We start from the raw sequence: 14,153 nt of genomic DNA, 5'->3' as shown, positions 1-14,153 counted from the left end.
AAAATAAAAATATGATTTTTCGTTAAAAGTGTACAATACCGATAGTATTTCATTAAAACTCATATATATAATTACGTAAAAAAGACAATATAATATTGAATTATTAGTTTAAAACGCGAATCTAAATATGTTCTTCTCGTGTAATATGGGTGGGCATTAATATGAATGAACCGATCTTATCACCCTAAAATGTTTCAATTCGGTTTGTAGATATGAGTTTTAGTAAAAACCTATTTAAATTGAATCGGACCGACTCCTTATTTATTTATTTTTATTTAATTTAGTATTATTAAGGAGAACGAGAAAGTTTGAAAGTATGATAACAATATAGGATAGGAGAAGAATGAGTTTCGAACCTGGGATGTATGAGTAAAAATTCGACATCTTATCCACCAAGATATGAGACCGTATGCAAAACTATTCTAGTTACTTGTTTATTGTTTTTATTGGTTAATAACTCAATAAAAATGTTAAATTTGAAAATGAGATTGTGAGTTATTGCTATTATATTAGTTAAATTTGATTAATATCACGAGGATTAAAAAAAATTGTTATATCCCACATCGGCCACACGAGGGTCGAGTCCTGGCCTTATATGTCCATGTCTGGCTCCTTAACTTCGAAGAGGCCTTCCGCGGAGGAAACAAAACCGTGAGTGGGGTCGGACCGGTGCGCCGGGTTCCACCACAAAGCGGACAATATCTGTTGGGTTGTGGGCCAGAGCCACGGCTGCTGCGTGTTACACCCGAAGAGGCCTTTTGTGGGCGCCCAGTAGGGGTGTGGCAGGCGCTGGGCTACGGCCCAAGTACCGGCCCACAGAAACAAAGCCGTGCGGTAGCCCCCTTTCGGGCGGGGAATGCCAAAGCGGACAATATCTTCGGAGTTGAAGGGTCGGGATGTGACAATTTGGTATCAGAGCCGGACTCGTGTTGGTTCGATGTGCCGACGAGGACGTCGGGCACCCCTACGGGGGGAGGATGTTATATCCCACATCGGCCACACGAGGGTCGAGTCCTGGCCTTATATGTCCATGCCTGGCTCCTTAACTTCGAAGAGGCCTTCCGCGGAGGAAACAAAACCGTGAGTGGGGTCGGACCGGTGCGCCGGGTTCCACCACAAAGCGGACAATATCTGTTGGGTTGTGGGCCAGAGCCACGGCTGCTGCGTGTTACACCCGAAGAGGCCTTTTGTGGGCGCCCAGTAGGGGTGTGGCAGGCGCTGGGCTACGGCCCAAGTACCGGCCCACAGAAGCAAAGCCGTGCGGTAGCCCCCTTTCGGGCGGGGAATGCCAAAGCGGACAATATCTTCGGAGTTGAAGGGTCGGGATGTGACAATTTGGTATCAGAGCCGGACTCGTGCTGGTTCGATGTGCCGACGAGGACGTCGGGCACCCCTACGGGGGGGAGGATGTTATATCCCACATCGGCCACACGAGGGTCGAGTCCTGGCCTTATATGTCCATGCCTGGCTCCTTAACTTTGAAGAGGCCTTTTGTGGGCGCCCAGTAGGGGTGTGGCAGGCGCTGGGCTACGGCCCAAGTACCGGCCCACAGAAGCAAAGCCGTGCGGTAGCCCCCTTTCGGGCGGGGAATGCCAAAGCGGACAATATCTTCGGAGTTGAAGGGTCGGGATGTGACAAAAATGCCTTACAAATACCAGAACAACTAATTATAAAATACAGAGTCTTCAAGAAAATTAATTTACATTAGCCTTCGTCACCTTCGCAATAGTGAGACCAAGTAACCATGTAGAAAAATAATTTAATTTGATTCGTTTTCTCAATAACTTTTGTTAAAATCAAATCAAATCAAATTAATTCGAATGTAATTTCATAATCCGAAGTTCCGAACCGTGTCCACCCCATTACCCAAATACTCCTTCCCAACAAGGCCATTTTCGTCTAATTACTAGATCCCCCCCCCCCCCTCTCTCTCTCTCTCTCTCTCTCTCTCTCTCTCTCTCTCATAACCTAAAACCCAACTCTCTCTACTTCTCACTCACTCTAGGGTTTCCATTCTCTCTCTACCATTTCAAAAAATTGGAACTCAGAGAAACCCTTTTTCCTTCGCAAGTTAGCGACTTTTACCCCGATACCCTCCACCGCACTCTGAAATTTCAGTTAGGGTTAGGGTTCCGCCGATCCCAGCATCCATGGCTTCCCCGGCAGTCATCTCCCAACCGCGCTCCTCCAAGACCGAGTCTTATGTCGATAACAAGCGCAAGGAGGACATCCGCCAGGCCAACATCACCGCCGCCCGCGCCGTCGCCGATGCCGTCCGAACCAGCCTGGGACCCAAGGGCATGGACAAGATGATCTCCACCGCCAACGGCGAGGTTATCATCACCAACGACGGCGCCACGATTCTTAACAAGATGGAGGTCCTCCAACCAGCCGCCAAGATGCTTGTCGAGCTTTCCAAGTCCCAGGACGCCGCCGCCGGCGACGGCACCACTACCGTCGTCGTCATTGCCGGCGCTCTCCTGAAACAGTGCCAGGTCCTTCTGTCCCACGGCATTCACCCGACTGTGATCTCCGACTCTCTCTACAAGGCTTCCACCAAAGCGGTCGACGTCTTGACCGCCATGGCCGTCCCCGTCGAGCTCACGGACCGTGATTCGCTTGTCAAGTCTGCAAGCACGTCGCTCAACAGCAAGGTCGTGAGCCAGTACTCGACTCTGCTCGCGCCGATGGCCGTGGACGCCGTGCTCTCCGTGGTGGACCCAGCGAAGCCAGAGGTGGTGGACCTGAGGGATATCAGGATCGTGAAGAAGCTTGGAGGAACCGTGGACGATACTGAGACGGTGAAGGGACTTGTTTTCGATAAGAAGGCGAGCCACGCTGCTGGTGGGCCGACGAGGATGGAGAACGCCAAGATTGCTGTGATTCAGTTCCAGATTTCGCCTCCAAAAACAGATATCGAGCAGAGCATTGTCGTCTCGGATTATACTCAGATGGATAGGATTTTGAAGGAAGAGAGGAATTACATTCTGGGTATGATTAAGAAGATCAAGGCGACCGGTTGCAACGTTTTGCTGATTCAGAAGAGTATTCTGAGAGATGCAGTTACTGATTTGTCCTTGCATTACTTGGCGAAAGCGAAGATCTTAGTGATCAAGGATGTGGAGAGAGATGAGATTGAGTTCATCACCAAGACTCTGAATTGCTTGCCCATTGCGAATATCGAGCATTTCCGGGCAGAGAAATTGGGTTATGCTGATCTGGTTGAGGAGGTTTCGCTTGGTGATGGGAAGATTGTGAAGATCACGGGGATTCAAAACATGGGTCGGACCACCACTGTGCTGGTTCGCGGGTCAAACCAGCTGGTGCTAGATGAGGCGGAGCGGAGCCTGCACGATGCTCTGTGTGTGGTGAGGTGTTTGGTGAGCAAAAGGTTTTTGATTGCAGGTGGCGGTGCACCGGAGATTGAGCTGTCGAGGCAGTTGGGGGCGTGGGCTAAGGTGCTGCAGGGGATGGAGGGTTATTGTGTGAAGTCGTTTGCTGAGGCGCTCGAGGTTGTTCCCTATACGCTGGCTGAGAATGCCGGGTTGAACCCAATTTCAATTGTGACTGAGCTGAGGAACCGGCACGCACAGGGAGAGATCAACACCGGGATTAATGTGAGGAAGGGGCAGATTACCAACATCTTGGAGGAGAATGTGGTGCAGCCATTGCTCGTCAGCACAAGTGCCATCACTCTGGCCGCCGAGTGTGTGCGGATGATTTTGAAGATCGATGACATAGTTACAGTAAGATAGATTTGGATACTTGATATTTCATCTGTTGCTCATTCGAGGCGGATTTCTGTTCCGAATTTTGGTACTGGTTCTGGATGTTTACTTTGGATTTGAACTTTGTTTTTGTGTTTGTTAGGGGATGTTATGTAACCTACCTTTGCCCGTTTATATCATCTAATCTGTTTGTCGTGTTAATTTTCGTGCCAATAGCGATGATGTTATTTTGCGTTTCTTGGTTTGTCAAAAGATTAGGTATCGAGTTCCATTGCACAAATTAGACTCTAATTTATTGAATTTCTTTGTGCATTGCTCTGTGATTTGCCTCCGTTAATTTTTTGTTCATTTCTTGCGTTTGATTTACGTTTTCGTGTGAGCTTGCTTGGACATAATTCAAAATGTCGAGTAGAGTTTGAGTTTCTCTGTTTTGGCGTCGCGAGGGCGGAGTTTTGATTGAGGTGTGTGAGTCGGTTGATTGATTGTCTTGCATCCTTTGCACCTCTGTCACTTGCCCGAGGGTGCGCGGGATCTGATAATCTGAACCTTTTTTTCTTACTGCATTTATAAGATGCTCTTCCCTCTCGTTTGTACCCTTGTGGTTAATTTTTTCGGGTTCTAAGCACAAGAATGTGTTCTATTGCGCATTCTTCCTCGGATTGACTCAGTTCCTCTGCCGATTTGATATCCCAGTTTGCAGAAACAGTCTCTGCGACGACCGCTGTGACCAGGAACTAAATCAAACCGAAGAATGTAAATGATGCGAGCGAGAGTTTGCAGGATACTTTTTCGACACAGGAGCCTGCAAAATTGTGAACCTTACATTCCAGGTCATGAAACAGTTTCGAGTGCTGGAAACTCGAGCATGAACTCAAAAATGTTTCGTCCAAAGAAAAGGGTTTATCGACAAAATTCCAGAATACATTGTTAGCGCGGTACAAATTTTAATACATCTAGCAAGTAGGTCTGCAACAAACATCCGTAGCTGTATATTTCGAGTTCTTAACAATTCAACGGCTACTTCTCGACTGAGCAACTAATCAACGGTGGACAACAATTTCGGGCACTTACAACCAAAGAAACTACTTGTGCCTGAACGCGATTATGATCGCAGTGCAGTTATCTTTACAGCGCCTCTCTCGCACAGCTTCTTTTACAAGACGACGGCTTATAGTTGCAACAGGTAGTCCCTCCTACGGAAACAGTATGTAACGTGCCGTTATTTCAGAGAACGGAGATAAGTTAGTGATCTAAACGAACCGTATAAAACGATGGGCTTCAAAAAAGGAACTATTTGCTCTAACCTTCAACAGTTTCTGAACAAAATCAACGGCATCACTTGGTCCAATTACCTGAAACAAGTTTAGAAACATTGCATCGTTAAAAAGAAATAAAACATAGAGAATAAGATCCGCTAGAAATCGGAACCGGACAAAAAACTATACCCCCCAGAGGCCGTCGCAACCAAGAATTATGAAGTGCTCTCTTTCTGTAAGGTCAAAAGAATGAACATCTGGGGTTGCAATAACACCCACCTGCAAATTACAGAGTTCATGGATATATCATGTCAATCATCTTTTTGTAGACAGATGGAGGTAAACTTAAAGATTTTACTGCGTATGTACAAAAGAATAATGATATAATTTTTCTTTCCGGACAAGATTCGAATTTACAACTTGACAAATACAAATATACACTAACAACAACACAGGTTTTTACATATTTAAAGAATACAGAGCTAAATACATATTGTTTTAGGCCAGAGTCAAAATGTAAATACAGGGCAAAGTGTTAAAAGAAGAGAAAATGGAACCTTTTTGAACTGGCGATCTCCAAAGGCCCTAGAAACTTCAAGGCGCCCCTGTAGTCGTCCATTTGAACTCACATTGCCACCAGCCTGATGACAATCAAGCATGTTCCAAGCAGAAGGGAGTTCATAATGTTTCATGTAAATTCAGATAGAAGTACATATGAAAAAACAAATGAAGAAAACTGACGAATCCTTTTTGGAAATAAAACATTTTTCTCTATCTCGTGTTAACCCTAGTTTGGAAAGTACATAAAAAACCTAAAAAAAGTTTAACTCAATTCAACAAATTCGTACTCCCAACTTTACGTATCCACAGCCCTTACCTTCTGAATACGAGCACGCTCCTGTGCATAGATGGCTTTGTGTTCCCTTGTCAAAACAATCGCCTTCAGGGGACACGCTTCATTAGAACCATTTTGCAACCCCTCAGCAGGAGATGATCTTGCTACCACTGCTTTTGCATCCCCAATGTTAGCAACAAAAACCTAGAACCATCCAGTAGCATTAAAATTCGAATTGATAGGGTGATCTACCAGAAATTTGCAAACTGTATCCTTAAATGACCACAGATTACAGAAACTAGACCAAAGAATGCAACAAAGTGATGCTTAATGCATCACACCACATATATACAAAAAGGCCTCAATTCTTCAAATTTAGAAACCGATTTCCATATTTAGTACTTACAGTTTTTCCTAATATCCAAACACATACAGCTGTAGCACCATCCTGCCACCCCCCTAACAGCAAATTAAAACCAACACATGAAACCTCAGAAGATAATAGGAAAGCATTAGTTCATGAAATGGTTCTCTACGATCTATATGTGCGGAAAAATGATAGATAAACAGATAAAGCATATGAGAAATAACTAACTGAGATGCAATCGTTCTAGTGCTCAAACAATCAAGGCAAAGGAAAGTAAAAATCCGAAATAGAGAATGAAGAATAAATCTGTACCTGCAGCACTTTCTCGAAGAAGAGACTCATCAGTTTTCCGAAAACCTAAATTACGGGAATTGATTCAAATAAATACACTGAATTCAAAAAATTCACAGCTGGATTGAAGCACTATATGATAAGAAATAAAAAGACTCGAATAGCAATTTATACCGTCAAGTATGGCTTTCTTGGCTGCTTTTATATCCAACTGCAAAATAATAGATACAATCACACTTCAAGGGAAACAAAGTTCAGGCGACCACAATGTCGATGCAGTAAGTCAGGCATTAAACAGGAAAACCGACGAAGCTCCTAGAATTGTTTCATAATTGAATTCAACTACCAATGTAACGGAGAAACAATCCAACAAGTACAGTAACCATGGAAGGTGATCATGTCAATCTGCTATAAAGTATCAACTATCAAGTGCTTAAACATGTATGCAAAAATCAGACCAAGCAAACACACCAACTCACGTGGTAATCCGGCCGAAAGCACATTCGTGTTCAGATGCTTCTGAGCATACTCCGCAGCCAATCGACCTCCATGCCCATCATAAACTGCAAAATGCGCACATCTGACCCCCAAAGCAAAATCACAACCAAAAAAATCCAAACTTTAAGCAAACACAATATTAATTACAATAAAAGAAACAAACAAACAAACAAAGCATTGGAATTTAAAACCTCAAATTTCCGGGAAAATCCTCGCCGGCGGCTTCCAAGAGCACAACCCAACCGTCCTCCATGGCGTGCCTCAGCCCCTTATGCTCCGCCGCATCGGCCTCGATTTCAAAACCCATTTCCCTTTTGCTCATATCAACTTCTGGGTCTTCATCTTCTTCCGTTTTTGACTTCTTGGCAACTGAAATAGCATTGCTGGAATCGCCTTCCCGCTTGTTCTTTTGCTTTGACGCGGCCTCCGCCTCCTCTCTTGCACTCTCGTTCGTCGGGACTGGATTGGCGGTTTCGGTTTCAGTCATCGTGTGGAATCAACTATCAAACAAGTGGCCACTGCAACCAAGAACAAGGAAAAAGATTGTTTGGTTGCCGAGAAAATATTTGAGCTTGACCAAATTCACGATTGAAAGGTTGCAGCTTTAATAAGAGGGATCGACGATGCAAATTAGAGCTTCAAGCCGAATGACGATCCCATCCGGATCCAAACGGTGGGATCTTATGATTCTCACATCTTATCCTAACCGTTCATTATATATTGTGTAATCAATTTTCGTCAGATAATATTTACATTTAATTTTAAATAATAAAATTTAAATAATTTCTGACCGCATGACATATAATAAATAATTAGGATATAAGAATCTTTAGTATCCACACCGTTTAAATCGGGATGGGATCCTCATCCCTTCAAGCCATCGACCCGTTATAGTATAAAGTTTCACAGATTACACCCGCAAGTTTCCACTTTTTGTGTATTCGACCACTCCAAAACTAAAATATACAATCAAATACATGATAGTTACAACAGTTACACCTCTTAATCAACAAATATAAATATTTCGCAATATGAACAATTTTGCGTAAAAGAAGTAAGTAAATGAGTGTCATTGTGTCATTGACTATTTTGGATTGATAACAACCCAACAGGATCCTTTTTGCGAGGAACCGGAGATTTGTGAATCGTGTCTGTTTATCGTAAATTGCATGTCAGTTTTCATCAGGTATTGATTGTGTTTAATTTTAAATAAAATAATTATAACCGTACGGTGTATGATCAACAGACACGATTCATAAATGGAATAGGATCCGAAAATAATCCAAAATTGATAAAGACATGTTTAAATGTACTTTTAAAATAATTGAAAATGTTTTTAAAAAATATTTTTTTAAATCTCCCTGTATAAAAGCTATCCGTCTACCTCTCGCCTGCGATTGTTCTAGGCTTTCTTCTTCTCGAAGATTCTCAGGCTCCGCTAACGACCGCGGTGGAATACCCACACCGACGATTCTGAAAAGCCGGACACTTTTGGTGCTTCCACTCAATTTCTGGGTGTCAATCGGTGCTGTTTCTCCTTTTCCGCCTTCTAGAGTTAGGGCTCAGGGTTGGAAATTGGTGAATTTGTACATTTTGTATTACGATATCAAAATTCTAGGGTTAGGGTTTGTTCAATTTTGAATTCTGTCTTTCTCTACCTTGTAGCTTTTGGGGGATTATGCCCAATACCGTGTGTAACTGAGAATTACTTGATTATTATTTTTTGATTTGTTTGTTTACGATTTAATTATTTTGGAAAGGAATAAAAAAGAAAAAAGAAGAGTAAAAGAGTGCAAAAATATCATCAATAAAAATTTGTTCTTGACTGCACCATCCCAAATTCCCAATTCCCAAGTATTGATATATATAAGTATATACAGAAATAATTAAACTTTCACTCACATTGTAAATGGGGAGCCCTGCATTAAGCAACCGAAATAACGGGCAGCGGTTAGGCATTACAGAGCCCATTTCTCTGGGCGGGCCGACGGAGTATGATGTGATCAAAACTCGAGAACTCGAAAAGGTTGTGGTTTGATTGATGTTTTTTATGATTCATAACTGAATTTTGGGTGCTTAGTTGAGGTTTTGCTGAATTGTGGTTTTGCTGTTGTTTTTTTTGTGGGTTTTCAGTATTTGCAAGATGCTGGATTGTATGAGAGTCAGGAAGAGGCTGTGGGTAGGGAGGAGGTTCTTGGCAGGCTAGACCAGGTTGAACTTTTTTTTTATGTTCCTGCTGTTGTTATTGCAATGTTCGTATTCGTGATTGAGCTGATCAGTTGCACATTGTCGGTTCGTGTTTAATTATTTCCTTTCTTGATGATATATATTTGATATTGTATTCTCTCTGATTATAATGTTTAATGCTGGTGTTGAAATCCAAGTCAGATTGTGAAGACGTGGGTTAAAACAATTAGCCGGGCGAAGGGCTTGAATGAGCAACTGGTGCATGAAGCAAATGCTAAGATTTTCACCTTTGGTTCATATCGGCTAGGGGTATGAAGCCCTTTCACTCTTTCCTTCCCACTCTATGGATGGTTTCTGTGTTTGCAATTGTCCGGTTAATGCCTGACTGTTGGAAAGTTATATCTTAAACACCTTTAGCAGTGCTTGTAGATTGTAGATGCAAAGCATAAACTTCTCTTGTTGTACGACATTGTTTTGATTTCAGTTGTGTTACTGTCGTAATTAAGTGACACTTGAACCCTATCCAGAAGCATAGACTTTCTCTTTTTAGAAGATACTATTTTATCGATCTCTCTCTCTCTCTCTCTCTCTCTCTCTAAAGTCTTTGTAACTCTTGATGTGTTCGTTGTCTAGAAATGTTAACCTGCAGTTTCTATATTTTAATAATTAGCAAGATACTTGAAACTTGAAAGAGCTGTTGTTCACCATTCTTGCTTCCTGTTCTCTATTTGTGCCTGATTTGTTACATCTTGATTGAATTATTATGGGTCAGAGTTGTCTTGTCTGAGCCCTTTACTTGATAAATTATGAGGCTTCTTGTAAATAATGCTATTTGGATGTGGAATCTGTGATGTTATTCTATGTTAGTTTTTTTTTTCTCATTCTGAGCTTCAAATATTCCTTTCTTTTTCTCATTTTCCCCTTATTGTCAGGTTCATGGCCCTGGAGCAGATATAGACACACTCTGTGTTGGACCTAGACATGCAACTCGAGAAGTATGATCAGCCTTAACTTAATGTGCAATAAGTTCTACTTATTTTCGCAGCATCACTTAATCAACTTTCAGTTTCTTTTATGACTTTGGTGTAGGGAGATTTCTTTGGCGAACTTCATAGGATGCTGTCTGAGATGTCTGAAGTGACAGAGTTGCATCCTGTTCCTGATGCTCACGTCCCTGTTATGAAATTCAAGTTCAGTGGGGTTTCAATAGATCTTCTTTATGCACAACTAGCACTTTGGGTTGTTCCTGAAGTAAGTGTTGCCTATATGCTTGAATGTTTATGTTGCGTATATGCTTGAATGTTTATGTTGCCTATATGTTTGAATGTTTATATTAAACAATCGAACACCTTGTCATCTTTTAATTTTGCATGGATTATTCCATATAAATTATGGTATCATTTGTTTTCAACGTTTTCCATTTGGAGCAGGACTTGGATATATCACAAGACTCAATACTACAGAATGCAGATGAACAGACAGTTCGTAGTCTCAACGGCTGTAGAGTAACAGACCAAATTCTGCGTTTAGTCCCTAACATTCAGGTTCTCACCACCAATGACTAGCTTGTTTGCATATGGATTTTTGTTTGAATCTGTTTAGCATCTTTTTGCTTCTCATCATGTATCTGAACTTTGGATTGTAGAGTTTCCGCACAACATTGAGATGCATGAGGTTATGGGCAAAGCATCGTGGTGTTTATTCAAATGTATGGTGGGGTATTGCTGATGTGCTAGATTATTCTATAACTCGCACAGTATTATTTTTGCTTATTATGTGTGTTTCTGTCATGAGCAGGTTACAGGTTTTCTTGGTGGTATAAACTGGGCAATTCTTGTTGCTCGCATATGCCAACTTTACCCGAATGCACTGCCTAATATGCTAGTTTCTCGGTTCTTCAGGGTATATACTCAGTGGCGTTGGCCAAATCCAGTCATGCTTTGTGCTATTGAAGATGGGTCTCTTCGACTTCAGGTTTGGGATCCTAGAAGATATATAAAGGACACATATCATTTGATGCCTATAATTACTCCGGCTTATCCCAGCATGAACTCTAGTTACAATGTGTCTGCAAGTACTTTGCGTATCATGTTAGAGGAGTTTCAGAGGGGTAATGAAATTTGTGAGGTATGATTCTCCATTCAAGTTTTGATATCTTCTTTCCCAACACAAAACATGTAGGTTCCTCATTGATTTGTATTTTGTAATCATTTGGCCAAGTGGAGTAGTGATATTCTTGTTCTTATTAACTAGGCTATACAACGTCTAGTTTTCATTTTAAATGGTTGATTTTTCATTGGCATCATACCAGTTCTTCTGTTTGCTTTAAGCAAAGTTATTCCAATTTTGTATGTTGCTCAAAGGCTATGGGAGGTTCAGCTATTTGTAGTATAGTCGTCTGAGTTTGAATCTATATTTGGGTCCTTTGTAAGTCATCGTGACCATGGGTTGCACCTATTGGGCTAGATGTTGGTTTGTGTCAATGATATCTGTAAATGAGTTTAGTGGGGGAGTTATATCCCTTCAAAACAAAATCTGCAAAATGGATATTGTCCCATTGTCAGACACACACACACTTTCTCTCTGTTCCCGAGTTTGATGTTTGGTAGCTCTTGCAGGCTATGGAAGCAAATAAGGCTGATTGGGATACCCTTTTTGAGTTTTATGCTTTCTTTGAAGCGTACAAGAATTATTTACGGATAGACATCAGTGCAGAAAATGCTGATGACTTTAGACAATGGAAAGGTTGGGTTGAGTCTCGTCTCCGTCAACTAACCCTGAAGGTGAAACTATACCTTTTACTTATTCTCCCCCCCCCCCTCTTTTTTCCTCCCCTTCTCTCTCTCTTTCGGATCCTTTTTCATCTGTTTGTGTTTGAAAAATCTCCAGATTGAGAAGTACACAAATGACATGCTGCAGTGTCACCCACATCCAGGTGATTTTTCAGACAGATCGAGACCTTTTCATAGTTCTTTCTTTATGGGCCTGCAACGAAAACAAGGAGTTCCAGTCACTGAAGGCAAACAGTTTGACATAAGGGGAATTGTTGAGGAATTTAAGAATGCTGTCAACGTTTACACATTATTGAAGACTGGAATGGCGATCCGTGTATCCCATGTAAAACGCAGGAACATTCCTAATTTTGTGTTTCCTGGTGGTGTTCGACCTTTGCGCCCATCTAAAGTTACTTGGGACAGCAGGCGGAGTTCAGAACTGAAGGCTTCTGGTGATGCCCAAGCAGAGAAATCGTGTGAAGGAAATGGATCAGATAGTGGACAGAAGAGAAAGCGGGTGGATGATAATTTAGAGACTGACTCAAGGGATGCCAAGTCTTTACGTCTCTGCAGTGGGGAAGGTAAAGCTGATTTAGATGGATCAGACAGTGGACAGAAGAGAAAGCGGGTGGATGATAATGTAGAGACTGACTCAAGGCATGCCAAGTCTTTACATCTCTGCAGCGAGGAAGTTCGTGAGGCTAGCCCTCCTATCAGCAATGTCAGTTCGCGTTCCACAAAATGTGACAGTATCGATGCAAACAAAAACCACAATAATAACGTGAAATTTAGCATAGGGAAGATGGAAAACCCTGCAGACATTCCTTGTCAGAATGGTCAGACTGAAGTATCATTGAGGTACAATCCACCAGTCGATAGTCTATCTTCTGCTGTGAATACATCAAATTGTAAAGAAGATGCACTGGAGAAGATTATGGTCGGTCCATATGTTTCCCACCAAGCTTTGCCAGAAGTAGATGAGCTTGAAGATGATTTGGAATACAGACATCTAGTGAAAGACTTATCAGGAAACATGAAAGGTAGTCAAATGGAGGCTTCGAAGGAGAGCGTGTCAGTTGCAACACCAGTAAATTATAGCAACGGAGCTGGTCCTTCCACCGATTTATATAATGGGGGATTAGAGGAACTTGAGGTAAACACACAACTTTTGCTTGTGCTCTTATTTCAACTTTCAATGTTTTCATCTCATCGTTCATTTACGTTCCACTTCCCTTGTGGACTGCTACATTTCGCTGTATATGAAATATTTTCTTAAGGTTTTTGTTTGGTTTTCTTATTAGAACATCGAAGGTGAAACTGATCTTTCTACTTTATCCTGTGTCGTTATCTGCCTGGGTGTTTTCGGTTGTCTAATACATCTGTGTGCTTATTCATTGGAGCTTTAAGTCATTTTTTCTTTATGTTTTAATTTTTGAAGCCTGCTGAACTTATGGCGCCACTCTCAAACGGAACCCCTTCTCCGCCTTTGGCTCAGAGAAAGCCGATCATCAGGTATTCATCGATTCAAATCAAAATGTAGTACCATTTCATTCTAATTATACGCGATTGATTCAGCACGCCAGAAATACTTTGAAAAACTGGTACATTGGTCTTCTTTCGAGTAACGTTTGTGTCTCAAACCTCGTTTTCTTTTCCTTTCATTTGCAGGTTGAATTTCACTTCATTGGCCAAAGCTGCCGGTAAAAGCTCATAAAACGAAAGTTCAATGCCGAAATCTCATGTATAATGTGACTTTTTTTCCCCGACTTTTTGTAATAACAGTATAAGGCTTTCAAGTTCTTACTTATATGCATAATAATTGCGAGAAAAACTTGTGTAAGGACATCCTGACTATGTCGTTCGTACACCAAGTTCGACTCTACAAGTAGGGATTCGAACTTAAGGGTGGACGCACTCTTAGAATCAACTGGTTTTACTCACGTTTTCTTTATTTTAAGAAGTTAAAATGAAAAAATATATATATATTTATTGATTTGAATTAATTATTAATAATCAAATTTAATGTGATACAATGTAGGGTAAATTTTAATGTGAGAATTTGAGGGAGGTTGTATGCCGCGGTTATACACAAAATTCTCATAATTAGCATGTGAAAATTATATATTTGCATAAATGTCAAACTGGTTAATGTGTTGTAATCATTTAATCAATTTAGTTCTCGTGTTTATCTCTGTTTCATCCAATCTTTGTTAAAAA

At 41.4% G+C, this 14,153-nt stretch overlaps 3 protein-coding genes across 4 annotated transcripts; 2 read left to right on the top strand and 1 right to left on the bottom strand.

The window, feature by feature from the left end:
* The first annotated feature begins 1,941 nt into the window (after window positions 1-1,941).
* Window positions 1,942-3,929, top strand: LOC137709670 (T-complex protein 1 subunit delta). Its single transcript, XM_068448656.1, has one exon. It carries the CDS (start codon window positions 2,151-2,153, stop codon window positions 3,753-3,755), a length of 1,605 nt encoding a protein of 534 aa, XP_068304757.1. The 5' UTR covers window positions 1,942-2,150; the 3' UTR covers window positions 3,756-3,929.
* Window positions 3,930-4,695: 766 nt separating this feature from the next.
* On the bottom strand, window positions 4,696-7,622 carry LOC137709671 (probable protein phosphatase 2C 8). The gene is made up of 10 exons (XM_068448658.1): window positions 7,167-7,622; window positions 6,949-7,057; window positions 6,652-6,688; window positions 6,499-6,543; window positions 6,226-6,278; window positions 5,862-6,023; window positions 5,542-5,625; window positions 5,174-5,263; window positions 5,033-5,080; window positions 4,696-4,921 (listed from the first exon to the last, which is right to left on the bottom strand). Exons 1-10 carry the CDS (start codon window positions 7,460-7,462, stop codon window positions 4,811-4,813), a joined length of 1,035 nt encoding a protein of 344 aa, XP_068304759.1. The 5' UTR covers window positions 7,463-7,622; the 3' UTR covers window positions 4,696-4,810.
* A 726-nt stretch (window positions 7,623-8,348) lies between these two features.
* On the top strand, window positions 8,349-13,862 carry LOC137710640 (nuclear poly(A) polymerase 1-like). Of its 2 annotated transcripts, XM_068449719.1 has the most exons (12): window positions 8,349-9,001; window positions 9,109-9,186; window positions 9,364-9,471; window positions 10,095-10,157; window positions 10,252-10,413; window positions 10,593-10,706; window positions 10,808-10,870; window positions 10,960-11,289; window positions 11,781-11,945; window positions 12,052-13,089; window positions 13,375-13,448; window positions 13,605-13,862. In XM_068449719.1, exons 1-12 carry the CDS (start codon window positions 8,885-8,887, stop codon window positions 13,648-13,650), a joined length of 2,358 nt encoding a protein of 785 aa, XP_068305820.1. In that variant the 5' UTR covers window positions 8,349-8,884; the 3' UTR covers window positions 13,651-13,862. The 2 variants fall into 2 exon arrangements, with proteins under 2 accessions (XP_068305820.1, XP_068305821.1); XM_068449720.1 differs by lacking the exons at window positions 8,349-9,001; window positions 9,109-9,186 and having other exon boundaries at window positions 9,408-9,471; window positions 10,229-10,413.
* Window positions 13,863-14,153: the final 291 nt, after the last annotated feature.

This window comes from Pyrus communis, chromosome 12 (assembly GCF_963583255.1).
Source record: "Pyrus communis chromosome 12, drPyrComm1.1, whole genome shotgun sequence".
Classification (NCBI taxonomy): Eukaryota; Viridiplantae; Streptophyta; class Magnoliopsida; order Rosales; family Rosaceae; genus Pyrus; species Pyrus communis.
This window is presented reverse-complemented; position numbering and strand designations above follow the sequence as displayed.

Coding starts and splice junctions, on each gene's coding strand:
- LOC137709671 (XM_068448658.1), bottom strand. CDS start 7,462: ATGACTGAAACCGAAACCGCCAATCCAGTCCCGACGAACGAGAGTGCA. Junction 6,024..6,225: donor TTTGGATATTAGGAAAAACT/GTAAGTACTAAA, acceptor GGATGGTTCTAG/GTTTTTGTTGCTAACATTGG. Junction 4,922..5,032: donor TTGTTCAGAAACTGTTGAAG/GTTAGAGCAAAT, acceptor CTGTTTCCGTAG/GAGGGACTACCTGTTGCAAC.
- LOC137710640 (XM_068449719.1), top strand. CDS start 8,885: ATGGGGAGCCCTGCATTAAGCAACCGAAATAACGGGCAGCGGTTAGGC. Junction 9,187..9,363: donor TTCTTGGCAGGCTAGACCAG/GTTGAACTTTTT, acceptor AATCCAAGTCAG/ATTGTGAAGACGTGGGTTAA. Junction 10,158..10,251: donor CTAGACATGCAACTCGAGAA/GTATGATCAGCC, acceptor ACTTTGGTGTAG/GGAGATTTCTTTGGCGAACT.
- LOC137709670 (XM_068448656.1), top strand. CDS start 2,151: ATGGCTTCCCCGGCAGTCATCTCCCAACCGCGCTCCTCCAAGACCGAG.